At 38.0% G+C, this 22,548-nt stretch overlaps 2 protein-coding genes across 4 annotated transcripts in view; both read right to left on the bottom strand.

The window, feature by feature from the left end:
* Positions 1-2,789: 2,789 nt before the first annotated feature.
* Positions 2,790-7,565, bottom strand: LOC127786463 (transcription factor bHLH71). The gene is made up of 4 exons (XM_052313878.1): positions 6,599-7,565; positions 4,853-5,410; positions 3,767-4,192; positions 2,790-3,106 (listed from the first exon to the last, which is right to left on the bottom strand). Exons 2-4 carry the CDS (start codon positions 5,252-5,254, stop codon positions 3,008-3,010), a joined length of 927 nt encoding a protein of 308 aa, XP_052169838.1. The 5' UTR covers positions 5,255-5,410; positions 6,599-7,565; the 3' UTR covers positions 2,790-3,007.
* Positions 7,566-7,983: 418 nt separating this feature from the next.
* Positions 7,984-22,548, bottom strand: part of LOC127786462 (uncharacterized protein At4g17910) — a 76,018-nt gene continuing 61,453 nt past the window's right edge. For 2 of the 3 annotated variants that reach the window (XM_052313876.1, XM_052313875.1), the window contains exons 12-16: positions 16,226-16,352; positions 16,080-16,131; positions 15,933-15,977; positions 8,627-8,725; positions 7,984-8,353 (exon numbers count right to left, since the gene is read on the bottom strand). In XM_052313876.1, coding sequence (XP_052169836.1) covers positions 8,201-8,353; positions 8,627-8,725; positions 15,933-15,977; positions 16,080-16,131; positions 16,226-16,352 — 476 coding nt within the window. In that variant the 3' untranslated portion in view covers positions 7,984-8,200. Of the gene's footprint in view, positions 8,354-8,620; positions 8,734-15,932; positions 15,978-16,079; positions 16,132-16,225; positions 16,353-22,548 lie in introns of those variants that run through there. The other variant, XM_052313877.1, reaches the window with a different exon arrangement.

Genomic DNA, 22,548 nt, shown 5'->3' with positions numbered 1-22,548 from the left:
CTATTTTGAGATTTTTAAAATCGTGTTCTTTTTGTCATTCTGAAAAATTATTTTTTAAAATAGAAAATTAAAAAACACGTTTGCTTTAAAATTTTGTAAAATATTATTTTATGATATTTAATTTAAGAAATTTGATTCAAAATAAATTTTAAATATTTACTAATAACTTATAAATTTTATTTAAAGAATTTCAAATATAATATAAGTTATATAATTTAATCATATATAATATATTAAAATTACTAAATACATTCTAACTCATTTTTAATTTTACTCAACTACTAATTCCATAATAAATTTATTTTCACCTATAAATTAAAATCTAATATTAATTTTGAGATTTAAATTATTCACAACATAAATATTAAAAAAATTATAAATCTTAAAATAACAAAATATTAATTTATTCAAAGTTTTAAAAATATCATTTAAAAAAAATTAATAAAAAAACTATATTATTACATTAGGCATGGAGGCGATGGCCGTAGGGAGAAATGGCAGAGGGCCATGGTGAGCATAGATGGTAGTGATGGTGGTGGCGACCGAGCTTAAAGAGAAAAGAAGAGAAAGATAAGAGAGAAGAGAGGTGGAATAAAAGAGGTGAAAACGTTGTTATTTTCGATTGAGGGGCTGGTTTTGATTGAAAATAGCCAAAACATTTTTTTGGCATTTTGGATTTTTTGTATGTTTTGTAAAATGTATTTTTGGAAATGGATAAGCAAACACGTTGTGACTATTTTAAAAAATTAAAAATAAAAAATAGGCTGAAAAACACGAAAGAGAAGAGGCATACCTTCCATCCTCAACTCAATCCAGCCGCCTTAACATCCTTAAGTTTCCTACAGCCAACACGCCCTAATCTTTTTCTACTCTTTGCATAAATATCACATTCTTCATAAATAACGTTAATTAAACATTAATTGAGTAAAATTTAACAAAAACTAAAAAAAAAAAATTAAAAAAATCTAGTAAAAGTAAAATAATTAAAAAGAAAAAGAAAAAGAAAAACATTTGGCCAACAAAACCCCATTGCCTGTTTTTACTTGTTTAGATTTCGTCTATTTTATTAGTCATTTCGTCAATTTAATTTAGCCACCACATCTCGAACGTCGTTACTTCTCCAACTCTCTCCCTTTTTGTCTTCTTTATTCTCCAACTCTCTCTAAAATAACCCTAGCTGTATTACCATCACCACAGCGACCACTATCATAGGCCACCGCCTTCTTCACCCACCCATTAGGTCTCCAATTTGCTCCATCTTTCTTAGGGTTTCCATGATGGAACCTATTATTATTGCTGGCTGGCATCGCCCACAATGTTGTCTTTATTTTGTATAATAGATGTGTACGTCCGAGTGCGCGTGCACATGTATATTGTGATTTATATATATATATATATGCATGTATATATGTGTTGCCATTTTTTGAGGAGAAAGAGAAACCTTAACCCTAATTTCATCTTTTTTTTCTAAATTGCTAAAAGCCAAATTGGTGGTGTGCAAAAATCCTTTTCTTCTCCTCCTTCTCTCTCTCTCTCTCTCTCTCATCTCTTATCCTTCTTTGCAAATTAAACCATCATTTGCAAATTAAACCATCATCGATATTATGATGGGTTCTAGAACCCAGACAAGGGGTTCTATAGTCTTGAACTCAAGGACAATTTTTTTTTTTTAATTTTTAGTTATATTTAAATTAATTGAAATTTAATTAATCATTTATCTAAGAAGAGATTTCATTAGTTTAATTTTATTTAATTAGATTTAATTAACTCCACTTGTGATGGAGGGGTGTCTAAAGAAAAAACGTAGACAATTTTATACGCAATTTTATTTAACTAAATTTATACTTTTATCCTTATATTTTTATAATATTTCATATGATTATTTAAATTTTTCGTTATTTCGACTACACCATAGTTAGTTTAATCTTTACAACTTTTTTTGATGTGACAACCTGAATTTTTCATTATTTTGATTACACTTTTGAACTTATATTTTTGAATTAATTTAATTTTTACACGTTCATGTATAAAAAAAATAAAATAAGATGAAAAAATACATATCATATTTTATTCACGTTAAAATACAGAGTTAAATTTACTCAAAAATACAGATCTGTGAGTGTAATTAAAATAACAAAAAGTTCATGTTAACATATAAAAAAAATATCAAAATATAGAAATTAAATTGACTCAAAAATACAAATCCAAATATATAGACGAAAGAACGAAAAATTTGAATAACCATGAAAAAAAAGAAAAAAGTGAGATCGAGCACACAAGCAATTTAACTAATGAAACCCATTGTAAAATAGTTATATATTTGTGTCAATTCAGTTAAAAACTAGAATTCTAATGTTAAAGTTGAGCTAAAAATAAAAAATTAAGAAATATTTAAACTAAAATGGAACTAAATCAAATTTAATAAAAAACGAAACTGTATTAATTGAAATTACTGTATTTAGTTTGACAATTCCCTTTTAACCAAATAACAGTTAGCACCATACATCATATAATTTTAGAAATCCGATTAGCTTATTAATTACATTTTCTCCTAGAATTTAAGGAGACCAAGCATCAGTTCTAAAGTTGGTATATATATATGTGTTTGGGGTTTTAGGAATGAATATTGTTATTTATTTAAATTGGAGATAGATATTCAAATTAGGTGGCACATTTTTATTGGACAATGAAAATGTGTAAGTGTTAATATTTATTATGCATATTTTCATTATTCAATAAAAAAGTATCACTTAAATTGAAAATCTATCTAGATGAATAATATTGTTTTTTTTAAAAATTGAATTAAATACACAGTGATTACACCCATGCCTCATTTACAGGGGAAGAGAGAAAGAGAGAGAGAGTTAAATTAAATGCACAAATTGATTACATCCATGCCATAGTGCTCATGTACAATGAGAGAGAGAGAGAGAGAGAGAGATGGTGGCATTTTGGTGATTCAATTGAAACTAGAAGGGTAGCTGGGGCAACTAATATTATTATTTGATCAATAGAGGATAGCATCCTCCTCAAATATTATCCTAAGCATGTGGTGAACTGCGCTTGCTATTTCATCTGCTGAAGTCAGTTGGCATCCATCTTCCATCTACACCAAATATTTCCTAAATTTAACTTATATTCTTTGATTATATTTTTATTCAAAATAAAAAAAAAAAAAGTAATAGAAATACACATGCAAATTGTAATCCTCCCTGAACTATATATATATATATATATATATCGTGCATTATTATAAGAACACACACACACACCCCCACCCCCATCCTATAAAATACTTACCTTTCTTATGAAGTAAAAATCTCCCAACACTAATTACTATATATAAAAATATCACGTACTATCCCGTACGTGATTTAATTTGACTGTGCTTACATTAAAATTTTATAAAGATTTCTCAGAAAAAAATTATTTAAGATAGTTACGGAAAAAACAATCAAAATAGACATTTGTAAAAAAAAAAAAAAAAAAGAATTATCAAATTAAACAAACAATTAACACAAAAGACAAGTGGTAAAAGAGTTAAGAATGATATGAATTATAAGAATATATAATACATAGAAAATAAGATTATAAATAAAATAGCTAAAAGATTTTAATTTATATATAATAATAATAGAGTCCGTGACAGAAAGAAAGAAAGAAAGAGATGATATATTGTTATATTGGTGATGATGTTTCCGAATTTCAATTTTGAAATTCCGTACTGACATCCATTTCCCAAATTGTGACACGTTTAACGACATACCTTGGCACTGATGGAGTAGAGGACCAATGGATCCAAAGTGGTGACACTGAGGTGAAGGACGGAGAGGAACAGTGTCTGAAAGGCGGCCACCATTTTCGAGAGCTGTCTAAAGCATTTTCTTGACAGAATTCTAAGGTTTGCATGGGTTTCAATCAAAGTCACCTCAATATCCGCCAGGGCTGCCTTGCTCTTGGACGCATACTTGCTGGGAAACTGAGACCATGTGTACTGTGGGAATGAGAAAAATTGAGCAAAGGGTGCTGTTGCCAATTCCGCAGAGGAGGAGGAGGAGGCTGCGGCGGCGGTTGCAGGCGGCCTTCCTCCTTGTTGTAGTACTAAGAACTTTTGAGCTTCCAGGGACTGCAGCAGCTGCTCTAGTTCTTTCACATAGTCAATGGCACCACCCACTATCGAAGCTTGGTCACCCTGCACAAGTGCAGTTTCACCATGTGTAAAGTTTAACGGAATGGTACTGATACATATGTATAAAACTTGAAAATTATATTGAAGTATTTGCAGAACAGTTCACATGAAAAGGACCCTTTTTGATTTTTACCAAGGAAAAAAAAAAGAAGAGAAAAGGACCTTAATTATACCATCTAGCAGCTAGCCAGGTTTCCCTGTAGAGCAATCATCAGCGTACAGTATCTTCGAATGTACCATACACTGTTCCATTCCCATTTTCCAAACATACACAGTTCCTTGTTTAGGATTCCAATTTATTTTTTTGGGGTTCTCCAACCACATCTATTAAACATGAAGTGTAGGAAGGCACAATTGTGTTCAGATTCTCAAAATAATTTCCCAATTTCTTGCGACAATGAGAAGTTACTTTTGCTAGTTTCAAAAATGGTTTCCATCTGGGAACAAAAATTATATCACAACAGTATTTGTAAAATCTTAATATTTAATGTTGAAAGAAACGAACTATAAGAAGTAAAAACACATAAACACTAATCAAACTGGCCCAAAAGGCAGTCCAAAGCATGGAGCAGAAAGATTCCTCTACAACAGATCATGCATGTCAACGTACATGCGAGCACGAACCACTACATAGATATATATGTGTGATGAAAAGAATCAAACCCTTTGGACGTAAGATTCCGGCATGAGAGAGCGCAAGACGGTGAGGTGCTCATTCATCTGCTTCCGGCGGTTTCTCTCCACTGCAATGTGTGTCATTCTCTGTGTCTCAGCTTCCTCCTTGTTCTTACAAATTCTTGGCCTCCTCCTCCTCTTCTTCCGACCTTGCACAGCCAAATTCTGCCGCCTGTCGACGGCCTCTGGCCCTGACGGGCGGCGCCGGGGCGCCATTGCAGTACTGGTATCCGGGGGGTCTCTGATTTCTTGAAGTTTCAGGCAAGGTCGTGGCATGAAAGGGGGCTCTAAAGAGTGGTCAATGCAGCTGTAAGGGTTGGCGCTGAGAGCGTCATAGTCATGGATGATGAAGTGCAAGGGTTCATTTGTAGATAGTGCTTCTAAGGCCATTTCTGCTTTGGGATTCAGCCACCAGCAGCAGCGTCTGAGAGTTGCTTGACAAGCCCATCCTGTTGACTTACCTTTATTTATAGGCCTACTTCCTGTCCATAGCAAATCCCCTTTCCTTATCTCCCAGAGAGATAGAGATATATGTAGAACAGTACCCTGCAAATATAAATGGATTTTTTTGTGAATTTCCTATTCCAAGGTAAAAACATCCATTGTATTGGGTCAAAATTTCAGAGTTGCCACTGCTGCCTTATTTTGGCAACATTTTTTCCTTAAAAATAAAGTGATGTTACTATGCCATTTCAATAAGTTTTATTGTTTTGTACAGAACTCATTTACAAAAATTGTATATAAAATTCAATACCCTTCTAAATAAATGGATGACAATGGCTGCAATGCAAGAATGTAGAAAATATATATACATATAAGGGGAGGTTTGGGGGTTTGTATTCTACCACTATTTTAACCTTATTTAAGAGCGAACCACAAATAAATTTGTTTTGCTTCACCTAGTGTGCATGAATTTTAAATCGTTATATGTACACAGTGAGTTTACCAACACTATAGTAGTAGCAGGGTCGTCGTCATAAGAATATATGTATATCATCAGTATATACACAGTACACCACGTGAGAGGGCAGAAAAGGTATTCAGCTGTTCTGCTTCTACTCTCTCTCAGAGATGTTTTGTTAGGGTTTTGGTAGATGCTGTCAAGCACACTGCCAAAGTGTGTTGCAGTGGAGAGAAGTGGGGGACCCAAAATCTATGAGAAATACGCATAAAAACAACACAACAAGCTGTCCAAAAGCTACTCTTCACGTTCTCGAACTTTTTTTTTTTTTTTTTTCTCGAGTTGGGATTCTCAACAAATGGCTGCCTGCCTCAGACCTCACTGCTCACTTACCCTTTGCTTCATCCATCTACACCGCATTCACCCTATTTGTGTCCATCAACTGCTCCGTACAATGAATACCATGTGCCTCGTAAAACACTGCAGATACCATATTGCTTCATTATCAAAATTTCCCTACTTTGAATGGCTGCAAACGTCCAAGGAAAATGATACTTTAATCCATTTCTTCTTTAATCTATGAATATTAAGAGTTCATCATCTCTTTATATGAAACTTCTTTTCAAGCTGTTACTTACTATATGGGGAAGATTCCTGGTGACATCAATCGACTAAAGTCTGTGTTAAATAGTTTTTTGATGTTTCAAAGAGTAGATAGAAAGGTCTCGCTTTCAAGTAACTACTTTAATCCAAATGAACATCAGCTTATGGTGTTAGAAATCATGCATGAAGAAAACATTTTACAATGGATCAGTTGTTTGTTTAGCACTTACATGACATACCAACAAAAACAAGCCCACATGAAGGTCAATGTTACGTCAATTCTCAAACCTGTAAGTAACAACAAGAAATCACAAATACAGAAGCTCTAAGTTAGCAAAAGGACAAATGATGATAAATGTGTTTATATTACAAGAGCAACCAGGCTTTCATGGAAACCCCTTCTGCTTAGGGATAAAAGGCAACAATAAAATCCCTCTGATTAATCTTGGCTTAGCAGGAAACATGATAAAAAAGGAGAAATTAGCATAAAATTGCTACTGGTTAACCATTCAAGGTGGTGATAGTAATTGATTCTAGCCGTCTCTATTACCAAATATCGGCAATCAAAGAGGTCATATTATTGATTCCAAATATCTTCATTACCAGACATCAAAGATCAAAGATGTCAGAAGGGGAGATAAGAAATAAACCCTCACAGCCGTAGAGATAAAATTTAAATACATAATATATCAAAAAAGAAAAAATTCTAGCTAAGAAGATATTTGATTAACATTCACGCTTCAGAAAGTTCAGCGGCAAAGGAAGCAAGCAAGCCCCGTACATAATATGCAATTAGGGAAACTATCTTGCTCCCGAGTAGTTGCATATTTAGACAATCCTAGCTAAGAAGATATCACATGCAAATATACATAAGGAATACATATTGGCATATTATAGTGCAGATGGAGAGAGAAACAAAACAGAAACGCTGGGAACCGTTGCCTTTTCTTTTCTAGTGAGGAGGACTAATGAGAGGGGAGTTATCAACACCATATATGGTCCAATCTGTCAGATGACATGCAGAGGAATCCACGTGACCACCAGCTTCCCTTTCTCCAATGGTACTTCTCAGCAATCATCCACATTCAAATCTAAAACTCAATAAGTTTTCCTTTTCTATTCTGCCTGATTTTGGCTGCCAAAGTACCAACTGGCTGATAGATTCAGCTTCTTTGACTCTCTGGCACAGTTTATTTTTCTGTAGGGAAAGAAAAGTTAAAGGCAAAAAAGAACCGTGGGATTGTATCCAAGAAAACATAAATAGTCTTACATGAAGCTTATTTATCTAGAATAATGGAAGGGGCTAAACCAAGCCTGAATAACCAAACTAAGCTCTGCCAAAAGCTGTTCAGATCGGCATGAAAAAAAAAAAAACAAACTAAGCCTGAATAAATTTAGAACATATACCTGGTTTGGCTCATTTACAACAATACAAGCAAAAGACACAAATATCACACTGCAGAAATAGCACCTGTGGAGGCATGATAAGATGCAAAGTACACGTGCATATCAATTGGTGTACTTTGGATCTCTTTTATCCTTGGATCATGAGCATACTCCAGTATAATGTTGAAGTTAGTATAAAATTAGATACTTTGTGTCTCACGTGTAAATGAGAAAAAGGAAAATTGGTGCCAATAACATTTACAGAGCATTCAGAGTAATCTTGTTCTTGGGGCTGAGATACCCCCATAAACATTATAGCCAAATGTCAAGCACAAATCAATCCACTAGCAAAACTAAATTACTATTGATCGCTATAGGAGAGATGGAGTTCATCGAATAAAAAGTACCTCTCAAAAAGTTTAGTTTGTACAAGCCTTATAGGTTATCTACCAAAACTTCGACTTAATGCCATAAAAGTCAGCCAGTCCAACTAGAAGGCAGAGAATAAATGCATATGCACCCAACGTAGCAAGGGCTGAGACCAAGGAAGCAAACATGGTGTCAACAAACAAGTTAACCAACCCTGTGAAAACATTTGCCTGCATGGATGAATGCAAATATAACATTAGTTTACCATCTTAAGCTCAAGATAATTAAAGGTACTCAGAAGTGGGAAAAAAAAATTTTGCAAACACAAATCACAAAAAAAGTGCAATCCAAACATGAAAGCGACAATTTCAAATGCACAAAGTTCTTTACCTGTTTTGATATGATAGGCAACCCATTCAATTATCATTCCGTATGCAAGTAAATTAAAAAACAAGAGGATATGAATTATGCAAACAAATAATGAACGAAGGTATATGATTTACCAGAAGAAATGATCCCAGTAGATTCCTGTTGAATGCTTCTTCCAGAATAGAAATCTTGTGTCCAGGGATAAAATCAGATAGCATTAGGATTCCTAAGACCTGCAAAACTGCATAGTTTTTATAACAGAACGAATTTTTCTAGTTCAGAAAATAAAGTACACTATGTAACCGTTATCTATTCTGCTTAAAACAGAACTTGCTAAATCACAGATCTACACTGGATGGTCTATAATAAAAAATAAAAGAAAAAACCATGTTAACTGACACTTCTCCCCTCATGGAGAATTAGAAATTACCCTTCACTTCACCATATTTTCTACTTTGTAATATGTCGTAATGACACAAAAAGTATCATATCTAGAGTCATACTGTCATAGTGATTTAGCTGCACCATTAACTTCAACTGGTTGAATGGTGTCAATAATTAAAAATAAGCCTCTTTCCATAGTATGTTGTGTTCCATGTCATGGTATTGATGCTAACCTTTGGGAATAAACGGAGGTGGTAAACATAAATTACAGCAATAAGTGATCTATAGAGTTTGAGGCACTTAAAAGACTAGAACAAAAAATGGAGACAAGCAGCTTCTGTGGATGAACCATGATGAAACAGAAGATGACGTTTGCAGTTTAGAAAGGCATACTCATAAGCTATAAGTACTATAAGAGAAAGAACGAGAAAACAAGTGTGAATAGAAGGATAAAACAAGCATCAATAATACAACAATAATTTTAGCAGAAGAATGAGAAGAAGTACGGGGAAGAAGGAAGGCCAAGAGAAAGACAGATAGGGATTTTAGCAGAGAAGCACCAATAATTTTATTCAATCAATCAATTTAAAAAATATATTTTCATATTTTACAAATGACTGATACAGGCTTGATAAAACTCCTAAAACAACTAAACTTTTTCAAAACTGCTCTGAACTAATATGGTAACCTAATACCATTAAATCCTATCACACAATCCACCAAAAGTCCAAATGAAACTAAAATTCATTTAGATAAAATCAGAAATTCTTAGTGACATAAAACTAGTATAATTTTTTGATTTGATTCCTATAATCGTGTCACTCATGACTCATTTAACTCGCTTAACCTGAAATGACCCGTATAACCTGGTTCAAAATATATATATATATATATAATAATTGAAATATATATAATTAGATTTTAGTGTGTAATGAATGGTGTTAATTATTTTGTATTGTTGAAATACAATTTAGATTTTAATTTTCAAAAAAATTGTTCCACATTTATTGTTGGAAATTTAAAGTTAAGAGTTCATGTTGGATATTATAATGAATTATCAATTTTGAAATGCTCGGATGAAGTTATTTTTATATTAGATTTTGTAGTTGTTTATTTATCTTTATGTAGTTTCTGTATTTAATTAGACAGGTTGTTGGGTTATATTAAATGTACTAGATCTTTAAGTTTCTATTTGTAAATGACTAAAGGGGTTATCGGTGTCAGATCATGTCATGTTGTTGATAGAACCTTTCTTGTTTGATTGAATTCAAACTCTTACAGTAGTTTCAGTAATGGAAAATAGCAAAGACAAGAAAGAAAACAAAAGAAATTAGGCCTATTCGAGAGGGTCTCACTCTCCAACGGTTTCTTCAACAAATTTTCCACCCCTTCTCTCTCCTCCACTCTCCCCTTTTATATCTCTCCCCTATTCTATTTCAGTCACGTAAAATAATATTCTCCTCTAACCAACTTCTGACTCTTTTGCCCCTGACCCAATTTCCTTGGCTGCCCCTATCGCTTCTCTCCTTTTACGTCTTTGATAGGTAAGACTAATGGGAGTCCTAACAATACTCCAGCCCACAAGTTTCACCTTGTCCTCAAGGTGAAAGTCTGGAAATTGATGTAGGATCTGCTGATAGGGTTCCCAAGTGGCCTCTAGGGGAGGCAACCCCTTCCATTGTATCAGGACCTCAAGGCTCTATAGATTGTTTTCCCGGCCTGGCCTTACCCCCAACAAGAATTCTAGTTGTACCTTCAATTCCAACTCAGCTGTTAGCTGGTCGAGAAAGTTAGCTATTGCCTGCACTGCTCCCTCCGCTTTGCGAAACTGGGAGACATGGAATACTAGATGGATTGCACACGAAGGTGGTAAGGACAGCTTGTAGGCCACCTTCCCGATCCTTTTCTCTACTACGTAAGGCCCATAGAACTTAGGAGACAGCTTCTCATTCATCTGAATAGCCAAGGTCTTCTGCCGGTAGGGACGAAGTTTAACATAAACCAGGTCACCCACCTTGAATTCCACATCCCTCCTTTTTTTATCGGCTGTCTCCTTCATCCTCGCTTGTGCGCGCAATAGTTGGGACTACAGCTCCTCCAAAACAGAATCTCGTTCCATCAATTGCTTTTCAATCAACGACACAGCTGTGGTGCCTTTCTCGAACCTCAAAAGTAGGGGAGGTTCACGCCCATAAACTATCTAGAACGGGGTCAATTTCGATGAGACATGGAAAGACATGTTATACCAATATTCCGCCCACGGTAGCCAGCTGCACCATGCCTTGGGCTTGGAGGAGGAAAAACATCGAAAGTAGGTCTCCAAAGTGCGATTTAGGACCTCCGTTTGGCCATCGGACTGCGGGTGGTAGGCTGTACTTCTTCTCAATTTAGTGCCTTGCAACTTGAATAACTCCTCCCAAAAATGGCTAACAAAAATTTTATCTCTATCGGAGACTATAGAACTTGGAACCCCATGTCATCGAACTATCTCCTTCACAAAAATCCCAGCAACGCTAGCTGCTGTAAAAGGGTGTTTCAAGGCAATAAAGTGTCCATACTTACTTAGGCGGTCCACAACCACCAAGATAGTATCCATCCCAGCTGACTTAAGCAACCCTTCGATGAAATCCATGGACACATCTTCCCAAACTCGACTAGGAACCGAAAGTGGCTGCAACAGTCCACCAGGTGATAGAGCCTCATTTTTATGTTGCTGGCACACTTGACACTGCTGAACATATTGTTGAATGTCTCTCTTCATGCCCACCCAATACACATTGGCGGCTACCCTCTTATAAGTCTTGAGGAAGCTGGAATGACCCCCAACCAGTCCATCATGGCCTTCCTTCAGCATTAACGGAATTAATTCTGACCCTTTAGGAAGATACAATCTGCCCTTGAATAGCAGATGGCCATCCACCAGCGTATAGTGGGTTCTGCTGGAAGGAATTTCCTGCAGCTCTCTAACAATCTGTTGGAGTGTAGCATCTCCTTTCACCTCCTCTTTGAGTTGGTCTAGCTGCACGATTTGGGGAATGGAAAGGGCCATCAAGGTGGCAGAAGAAGGGAGGCGTGAGAGAGCATCGGCTGCTCGATTCTCCAATCCGGAATGATATTGAATCTCAAAGTCGTACCCCATCAGTTTCATGACCCATTTTTGACACTCCGGGTTAACCATCCGCTGCTCCATAAGGAATTTTAGGCTTCGCTGATTCGTTCTGATAACAAACCTGCGCCCAAGTAGGTAATGTTGCCATTTTTTCACTGCAAATACTATTGTCATCAATTCCAGCTCATACACCGATCTCACTCGACCCGTGGGGCTTAGGGAATGACTGAAAAAAGCAATTGGGCGCTGCTACTGCATCAACACTGCCCCTAGTCCCTGCCCTGATGCATCAGTTTCAACCATGAATTCCTTTGAAAAATCCGACAAAGCCAACACAGGTAGATTGGTCATTGCCCATTTGAGGGATTGAAAAGCTTGCTCCGCCACTTCATCCCAAAAAAAATTACCCTTCCAGAGGCGGTCGATCAGTGGCCGTGCCACCTTCCCATAATCCTTCACAAATCTCCGATAATACCCCATAAGACTCAAGAATCCTAGAAGCTCACGTAAGGATTTGGGGCTGGGCCATTCCATCACCGCCTTAACCTTAGAGCTATCCGTAGCCACCCCATCTTGAGAGATGACATGCCTCAAATACTCAATTTCCCGCTGCCCAAACTGACACTTCTTTGCATTGGCGTACAACCGGTGGACTGTTAGGAGCCCCAACACACATCTTAAGTGTTTGTTCAGCCATATCCTTACTGTAAATCAGAATGTCGTCAAAAAATACTAACACGAAGCTCCTTAAATGCTCCTTAAAGACCTCGTTCATCAACGATTAGAACATAGCGGGGACGTTCGTTAGCCCAAACGGCATAACCAAAAATTCATAATGCCCCTTATGTGTACGGAATGCAGTCTTAGGAACGTCATTAGGTGCTACTCGGATTTGATGATATCCTGATTTCAAATCCAACTTGGAAAAAATAACAGCCTCATTCAACTCATCCAAAAGTTCTTCAATAACTGGAATTGGAAATCTATAGGGAACGGTTACCTTGTTTAAAACTCTGTAGTCAACACAAAATCTCCAGCCACCATCCTTCTTCTTGACCAGCAACAACGGGCTGGAAAACGGACTCACACTTGGTCGGATAAGTCCAGCGGTCAACATTTCTCGAACCAGCCTTTCAATCTCGTTTTTCTAAAGATGGGGGTACCGGTAGGGCCACACATTCACAGGTGACACTCCCGGCTGCAATGTAATCATGTGATCCTGCCTCCGATGTGGGGGAAGCCCACACGGTTCCTCAAAGACATGCCCGAATTCTGCTAAAAGCTCCTGCAAGCTGTCAGGAACTGCCCAGCCAGCAACTTCCTCTTGAGTAGTTAAACTCCCCAATTCCAACAGCACCCCTTCTCCACCCTTTCGAAATGCCCTGATCATTGACTTCAATGTTACCGAAGTTTTGCTAAGGCTAGGATCCCCATACAGTGTGATAGTGGTCCCCCTTGCTCTAAACTTCATGACTAATGAGCCCCAATCCACTTGTGTTTCCCCAAGAGTGGCCAACCACTTCATTCCAAGGACAACGTCCGAGCTCCCTAGCTCCAATGGCAGGAAATCTTCCACTACTTCCACATTTTGCATCGTTAAGGATACCCCTCTACACACTCCAACCCCCTGAACAGCCATGCCCGACCCCATGATCACACCATAGCCCCTCGTTTGCGACCTGGTCAGTCCTAGTTTCTGCACCAAATCTGACGCTATAAAGTTATGAGAAGCCCCACTGTCAATGAGAACCACCATCTCCTGGCCTCCTATTTTTCCCTTGATCTTCATGGTTTGTGGAGGGGTTAAACCAACTACCGAGTTGATGGACAGCTCCACTACCTCTCCTGTTTTGACGATTTCACCTTCCTCCCCTGAATTCTTCCATGTTTCAACTTCACCTATATCTTCCTCTTCCTCTTCCCCCTCTTGAATTACCATCACCTGCAGCTCCTTGTTCTTACATTTGTGCCCAATCATATATTTCTCATCACAACGGAAACACAACCCCTTAGCTCGTTTAGCTTGTAGTTCACTCTCGCTTAACCGTTTAAATGGGGGATTGTTCCACTTACTGGTATTAAGTGGCCGGTGAGAGAAGCCGGGAATGGTGGTAGCCGATCGGGGTGACGCCACCGAGGAAGGAGAGAGCAGCACTCGTTGGTGGTTGGCGACTGGAATTGTAGGGGCCTGTGACCGGGCTGCGCCTGGACTGGAATGGCCCCCTCGCACCACCAAATTCCTTTCCTCAATTCGTTGGGCTAGGTCTATCATCTCCTCCAGCCCAATTGGCCTCAAAACTCTCATCTCCGCCCTTATGTCAGCCTTCAATCCATTTATAAAATGGCATTCTAGCAGCGCCTCTGGCATGTCCTCGAGAGGAGCAACCAAGGTCTCGAAACGGAGGCGATAATCCTTGACAGACCCCCACTGTCGGAGCGCCAGGAATCATTCTTCCACCGTGCCTTCCTGTGTGGGCCTGAACCTGTTCCTCATCATCACCTTAAGCTCCTCCCAAGTTCTCACCCGTCGCCTTCGCTGTTCCCACTGGAACCAAGCAAGAGCTGCTCCTTCAAAGCAAAGAGCAGCGGAGTCCAACTTCTCCGCATCCGATAGCTGATTCACGACAAAGTACCGCTAAGCCCGAAACACCCAACCATCTAGGTTGTCACCCTCAAATACTGGCATCTCCAGGCGTTAGACCCTTCCATCGGACCTCCCATATGGATCGAACTCACCTCCAGCTTCCCTATGCCGATTTCCTAGCTCCGGCGTGGCCTCCCCAGTGAGTGTCGAACCCACCGGTATGTGCTCACCCGACTGTTTCCCCTTCTTCCCTTTCTCCTAGTCCTCCTATCTCTCCATCAGCAAGCCAAATTGTTCCATCATCGTCACCATATTTTTCTCAATGTTCTGCACCCTCTGGAATTCTTTTTTCATGGATTCTAATCCCATCTGTAGTCCCTCCATCTTCCCTTCAATCTGCTGTTGATAATTCTCCATCCTTCCCTCCAGATCCCCCACTCTCTCCGAGACGGTCACCCCCATGGAACGTTGCTCTAATACCAGATTGATAGAACCTTTCTTGTTTGATTGAATTCAAACTCTTACAGTAGCTTCAGTAATGGAAAATAGCAAAGACAAGAAAGAAAACAAAAGAAATCAGGCCTATTCGAGAGGGCCTCACTCTCCAACGGTTTCTTCAACAAATTTTCCACCCCTTCTCTCTCCTCCACTCTCCCCTTTTATATCTCTCCCCCATTCTGTTTTAGTCACGTAAAATAATATTCTCCTCTAATCAACTTCTGACTCTTTTGCCCCTGACCCAATTTCCTTGACTGCCCCTATCGCTTCTCTCCTTTTACGTCTTTGATAGGTAAGACTAATGGGAGTCCTAATAGTTGTGATTCATTTTGTTCAACGTATCATATTGGTTGTGTTGTGTTAGTTCTTGTTGACACAATCTATTAGTTAAACAGGTCATATAGGCTATGTAGTTTTATTCATATAATAGATGAGTCGTGTTCAGATCTAGGTATTTGATACGATTAATTAATCGTGTTGTATTCAACTTGACCTGTGTTTTGTTATATTCATGGGGTTGAAGGCAATCCAAACATGAATTGCCAAACGTGTAAAAAGATCTAACAAGAAATAGCACTCCTATAAACACTACAGCAATAACAAGAATTCAGTACATAAACGAATTAAGACCCAAAGACCCCAAAAGGAGGAAGGAAATTCCAATCGACAGATTTATTTATTTCTATATAATTAAAACACAATGAACCATTACACCTGAAATACAGTTTGATAGAGGCAAAACCATCAATATACTGATTAACAAACAATATGGAGAACAGAAAAAATCATCATATCATATGTTATTCTGCAAAAGAACCTTTAAAACAATGTTACTTTCATAATAAAGGGTGTAAATGATAATAACCTGGAGATTTTGAGCCAGTACTAAAGTTACATAAGCTAAGTTACACTGCAAAAAGAATTTTCCCATTAGTGTTAAGAAAGTTGAACTTAAAACTGAGAATGAGTTTGAAGGAAGATTTCTCAGAATGCTGTTAGAAAATATAACTACCATTCTGCGTGAAACTCTTTCCACATGCCTGTCTAGAAGGATAGTGAACAACCTGCACCGCACCATTCATGAAGTCCAATTTGAACTCAACTAAAATGCCAGTGAAACATATTGAGATGAAAAACACTCCAGTGCTAGAAATATACCAAAACAAAAGAGCCAGCACCCAGACTCTGATTCTTGCCCACTTGTTGGATCTGGATATTTGCTTAGAGTTGCCAAAGAAAAGATAGCTTCCCAGTTGGACACCAAGAAGATAGATACCCCAATATCCTGAGAAGAAAAAAAAAATCAATTTCTTGAGATGAAAATTCTGTATTAGGTTATTAACCACAAAAGGCAATAACATGAGATATACCAATCCAAGTTTGCACAGTACATATTGCATTTACTAAATTTGACCTACTAACATAATGAAGTTTTTAATAAAGGAATCCAAGTTGCAAGGTTGACCTGGTTGAATAAAGGCCTAACAAAAATATTTTTTTCTTTGCAAATGATATTATCCAGGTAGATGAGGCAAAAAAAGGCATGAACTCTAAGTTTGAGTTATGGAGGAAAACCTTAGAATTCAAAGGTTTCAAGATTAGCAAGTTCAAAACCAAACATCTGGAGCATAAGTTTGATAGCACCCCATACTTATAATTAAGATGAGATGAAGATAGGAGGAAGAAAGAGGTGGCTTTCTTACGGAAGTAAGTGGCAATGTCCTAATACAATAACTTATACAATATAGACCTGTATTACTGCACGCACACTTGGCTAGTGGTAGAAGATGAGAGCTGGACAGGTTAAAGGGGTGTGTGTTGTATTAATTTTGATGATGTTTTGATGATCATCATTGTTTTCACAAAACTTTAATAAAAGAGTCTTGAAACATTCATTTCAAAGTCAAATATCAAAGTCTCATATCAAAACTCTCAACCATATGTTTAAAACTGTTTATTAGAATTATTAGTATAATTGTACATATTGTATGTGTGTTTTATTTGTAATTAGGTTAAACCCGTAGGTTAAGCCCATAGATTAAGACCCGTTATGCCTATTATAAATAACAAGCTAAATCTCTTAGATTTTTTTCTCCTAATTATTTTCTCACATAGTATCAGAGCCACCAGTGAAAAAAAACTCTAAGCCGCCGCAGCTGTGTATCCTTTTCCAACAATCTTCAAACCCTACAAACCCTCTTTTTCTCTCTCCTCACCGCCCCTGTCAAAGGCTGGAACTCCATTGTTTGGCCACCATTTGCTAGCTCTACCGCCACCATAGGGTTCGTCGTCATAAGATCAGCTGACCACTAAAGACCCATCGCCGCCAGAGCCGTCACGCACTGCCGACTTTTTTTGGCCAGCTTCCATGCGCCGACACATGGGAGTGCATGCCTCACCAAAAGTTCGCCATCTTCTCACCAAAACCTTGATGAAGCCTCCTAAACCTGTCCGCGATGTCCATTTTTCCCAAAAACCATCATGTTCAATGTGTATCAATTACCCAACAGCCTTTTTAAACACTAGAGTTTTAGTTTATTCGCCTAAATCCCATCATGTCGTCCTTGAGTGATGCCAACTTTGCTCTTGGTTCCTCCTCTGCTCCTAGTGCCTCGTCTGCATCTCAACCATTCACCCTCTCCAACATAGGGACCCCTATTATCACCTTTGACAAGTTGATAGGGTCTGCCAACTATCTCTCATGGGCAGCCTCTGTCAAGATGTTAAAGGGGCCGGGATAAGCAAACCATCTCACCAAGAAGGCAAAAGATGTTGATGCAGCCAACAAGGCTAAATGGGAACACATCGATGCACAATTGTGCAATATTTTATGGAATTCTATTGACTGATATGTTTTGTAGCTCTTTCAGCAATTTGAAACTTGTTATGAGGTTTGGAAGGAAACCACCAAATGTTATAACGACGACATTCAGCGTCTCTATACTGTTGTTCGCTCTATCAAGAACATCCAGTAGAGTCAATCCATGGAATCCTATCTAGGCCAGATGCGTTCTCTCACGCAAGAGTTTGAAGCTCTTCTTCCATACTCTGATTCCAAAGCCACTTGTGGTCTTTACTTTATCCGATCTCAAACTTGAGTTCGAGATTGTACGCCATTAGATCTTAATTAGGTCCACTAACCCCACTATGAAAGATACATACAAACGATTGCTTAATATAGCTGGTAGTTCTTCCTCTACTGTTGCTTTTATAGGTACCCCTCCCAAGGCCTCTACTCTTGTGTCTCAAACTTCAGGCAATAATCAAGGTCGGTCCAATAGCTGCTCTCACCCTCAGTGCAACTTTTGCAAAAGGAAAAATAAAAAAAGAGCACGAGGAAGACAAGTGTTGGAAGAAGCATGGTAGACCAGCTACCCCTCCCGCCTCTTAGACATCCTGAGCGGCTCACGTTGCATAGAGTGACCATAGTCCAGCATTGAGCCCTCTAATGATAACCCTGTCTACTACTAACTATGAGGCTTTCGTGAAATTCCAAGCATCTCAGCAATCTACTGGTAATCCCATGGCTTGTGTTACTCAAAGCTCTTCGATTAGGCCTTGGATTTTGGACTCTGGCACCATCGATCACACGTGTGGTAATAAAGATCTTTTCTCTACCCTTACCTTGTTTGAACATTTACCAACAATCAATCTTGCATATGGCACCAAAACGCCAGTTAAAGGGATAGGGACAACCTCTCCTACCTCTTATTTCTCTTTAAATTATGTCTTTTATCTCCCTCGTAGTCCTTTTAATTTGCTTTCTATTAGTCAGCTCACTAAAGACCTAGAATGTTCTATAACATTTACTTCCACTTCTGTTTGTGTGCAGGACCGGGGTACGAGGCGGACGATTGGCATCAAGTGTGAGTCACGGGGTCACTGTCATCTTGTTGTTCCTAGTTCGCCAATAGCTTGCACCAGTGCTGCTTCCCCAGACCTTCTCCACTCTCGTCTCAGTCATCCCAACCTCTCCAAACTAAAGAAATTAATTCCTAGTCTATCGTTATTATCCACTTTTAGTTGTGAATCATGTCAGTGTGGTAAACACGCTTGTAGTTCTTTTTTCTAGTCGCACCAATAATAGGGATAAGGCTCCTTTTTCCCTCATGCACCCTGATGTATGGGGGCCCAGTTGAGTCAATTCTACTCTAGATTTTTCATACTTCGTTACTTTTATTAATGACTTTTCTTATTGCACTTAGTTATTTCTCATGAAGAGTCGGCCCGAATTGTTTTTTGTCTTCCAGACATTTACTACTGAAATAAAAACACAATTTGGAATTTCTATACATGCTTTACGTAGTGATAATGCCCCTGAGTACTTTTCCTCTCAATTTACTATTTTCATGACTGCTAATGGCATTTTGCATCAATCTTCCTGTCCTTTCACACCTCAACAAAATGGTGTTACTGAGCATAAAAATCGCCATCTTATTGAAACTACATGAACACTACTTTTACATGCTAATCTTCCCACCAAATTTTGGGGGGATGTTCTTACTGGGTGTTATCTAATAAATCACATGCCATCTTCAATGTTATAGGACAAAATTTCTCTTTTTTTTTTTCCCTACACAACCACTTTATTCTATTCCTCTTCATGTATTTGGATATATCTGTTTTGTGCATTCTTTTTCACCTAGACAAGATAAACTTGTTGTCAAATCTCTCAAGGGTATCTTTCTCGATTACTCCCGGTTGCAAAAAGGCTATAAATGTTACTCTCCTGAGTTGAACCGCTATCTTATGTCTGATGATGTCATCTTCTTTGAACAGTAGTCCTTCTTCTCGGTTGCTCAGCCCGATTCACAGAGTCTTGATCAGGTATTGCCTATTCATTTTTCTTCTCTTTCGTTGCCCTTATCGGGTCTGTCTGTCTCCTCCTATATGGAACCTCCATTACCATCTTCCGGCCCACATTCCATGGATCTTCCACTTCTTCCATATCACCATCATCCTCATCCCGCTACCCGCGCCAGCATTCCTCTAAAACAGGACTCTCCTAACTCACTCTCTTCGTCAGTGGTTCCTCCTACCACGGATCCTAAGCCAGGTAGTCTTCTTGTTGCTCTTTGCAAAGGTACAAGGTCTACTTGTAATCCACACCCTCTTTATAACTTTTTGTGCTATGACCGTTTGTCACCTGCTTATAGTATCTTTGTTTCAAGTCTTTCCTCTATTTCTATTCCTAAAACCACACATGAAGCCATGTCCCATCCTGGTTGGTACCAGGCTATGTCAAATGAGATTGAAGCTTTACATTCAAATGGTACTTGGGATTTGGTGCCTTTACCACTAGGAAAGACTCGTTGGTTGCCAATGACAAGTGGATCGTCTTGAGGCCCGCTTGCTTGTCAAAGGCTTTACACAGATCTACAAGCTGGATTACAGTGATACCTTTTCTTCTATTGCTAAAATGGCCTCTATTTGCTTCTTTCTTTCTATGGCTGCCATGCGTCATTGGTCGTTCTATCAACTGGATTAAAAATGCCTTTCTCCATGGTGATTTGTAGGAGGAGGTTTATATAGAGCAACCATCTGATTTTGTTGCTTAGGGGGAGTCCAATGTAGTCTACAAACTCAAGAAGTCTCTCTACAGTTTGAAATAATCTCCACAAATGTGGTTCGACAGGTTCAGCACTGTAGTTCAAGCCTTTGCTCTCACTCGGAATGAAACTGATCATTCGGTTTTCTATCGACACTCTTCTTCTTTATGCATCTACTTTATTGTTTATGTAGATGGCATTGTTATCATCAGGGAGTGATCAAGTTGGTATACAAAAGCTAAAGGAACATCTACATCAACACTTTCAGACCAAAGACTTAGGCAGACTCCAGTATTTCTTGGGTGTTGAAGTTGCTCGATCAAGAGATGGTATCTCAATCTCTCAAAGGAAGTATGCACTTGATATCTTAGAAGAAACTAGTATGATGAACTACAAACTGGTTGACACTCTAATAGACCCAAATGTCAAACTCTTGTCAGGACAGGGGAAGCTCTATTCTAATCTTGGAAGATATTGAAGACTGATAGGCAAGTTGAAACTATCTCACAATCACTCGTCCTAACATTGCTTTTGCTGTAAATATAGTAAGTCAGTTTCTTAGTTCTCCATGTGATTCTCACTAGGATGATGTTATTCGGATTCTAAGATATATCAAAAGAACACTGGGTAAAAGGCTATTCTATGAGAATAAGGGATACAAATATTTGTTATGCAGATTGGGCAATATCTCCTTCTGATCGTTGGTCAACCTCTGGGTATTGTGTTCTTGTCGGAAGAAATCTAGTTTCCTAGAAAAGTAAGAAACATAATGTAGTAGCTAGATCCAATGTAGAGGCTAAGTATCAAGCTATGACTAATGCAACTTGTGAGCTCATCTAGCTTAAGCAACTCCTGCAGGAACTTAAGTTTTGTGAAATATCCCCTATGAAGCTTGTTTGTGATAACCAGGCTACCTTGCACATTGCTTCCAATCTAGTATTCCATGAGCAGACTAAGCATATTGAAATCGATAGTCACTTTATTAGAGAAAAATTGATTGAAGGTGCTATTGTTACAGACTTTGTTAACTCCAATGATCAACTTGCAGATGTATTTACCAAGTCTCTAAAGGGCCATCGAGTAGAATATATTTGTAGCAAGTTTAGTACATATGATATCTATGCTCCAGCTTGAGGGGGAGTATTAGAATTATTAGTATAAGTGTACATATTGTATGTGTGCTTTATTTGTAATTAGGTTAAGCCCATAGATTAAGGCCCATTATGCCTATTATAAATAACAAACAACAGAGGCTAATTTCTTAGGTTTTTCTCTTCTAATTATTTTCTCACATTGTTGACTAGTTTTTATATCTTCACCTTTATATAATCTTCAGAGTAAAAACTGTCAACCAATTTTTATAAACTATCGACTGTCTGTTTTGCATGCTCTCAGTCGTTTGCAGTCGACTGTTATTGCATCATTTCCAATTGAAAGTTCTCAAAATTGTCGATCAGTTTTTATAAACTATCAATCGTCCCGCTTAGAGTTTCGAAAATCAATCAACCGATTATTCAAAACAGTCAACTAATTTTGTCGTAAAAATTCCAATGGCTAACTGTACTTGATTTCTACAAGCGGAATTTCTCAATCCATTGGTTCTAACGGCTATATTTATTTAGAAGGACCATGAAGACTATAAATTGGAGACCATTTGAACTTCAAGAGAGTTGGAAAAATTGGGATTTCAGATTTTCAAGTTTATATACTCTCTAGCTTCTTGTGCCTCTATTGTTTTTCACTCTCATTTTTCTATCAAGGCTGTTTTTATGCATTGTAAAGATCTCTTCAAGCCTTGTTCTAGATTAGATTTAAGAGAAAATGGTGTGAGATTTGAATATCTTGTATTGTATCTTTCCTAGAGGGTTGTGCTAAAAGAACTAGCTTGGGAGCTAGTTGGCGTAAAAGGTTGTGGTTTGCATCCTAAGATTT

The sequence above is a fragment of the Diospyros lotus genome, chromosome 12 (assembly GCF_014633365.1).
Source record: "Diospyros lotus cultivar Yz01 chromosome 12, ASM1463336v1, whole genome shotgun sequence".
Classification (NCBI taxonomy): domain Eukaryota; kingdom Viridiplantae; phylum Streptophyta; class Magnoliopsida; order Ericales; family Ebenaceae; genus Diospyros; species Diospyros lotus.
This window is presented reverse-complemented; position numbering and strand designations above follow the sequence as displayed.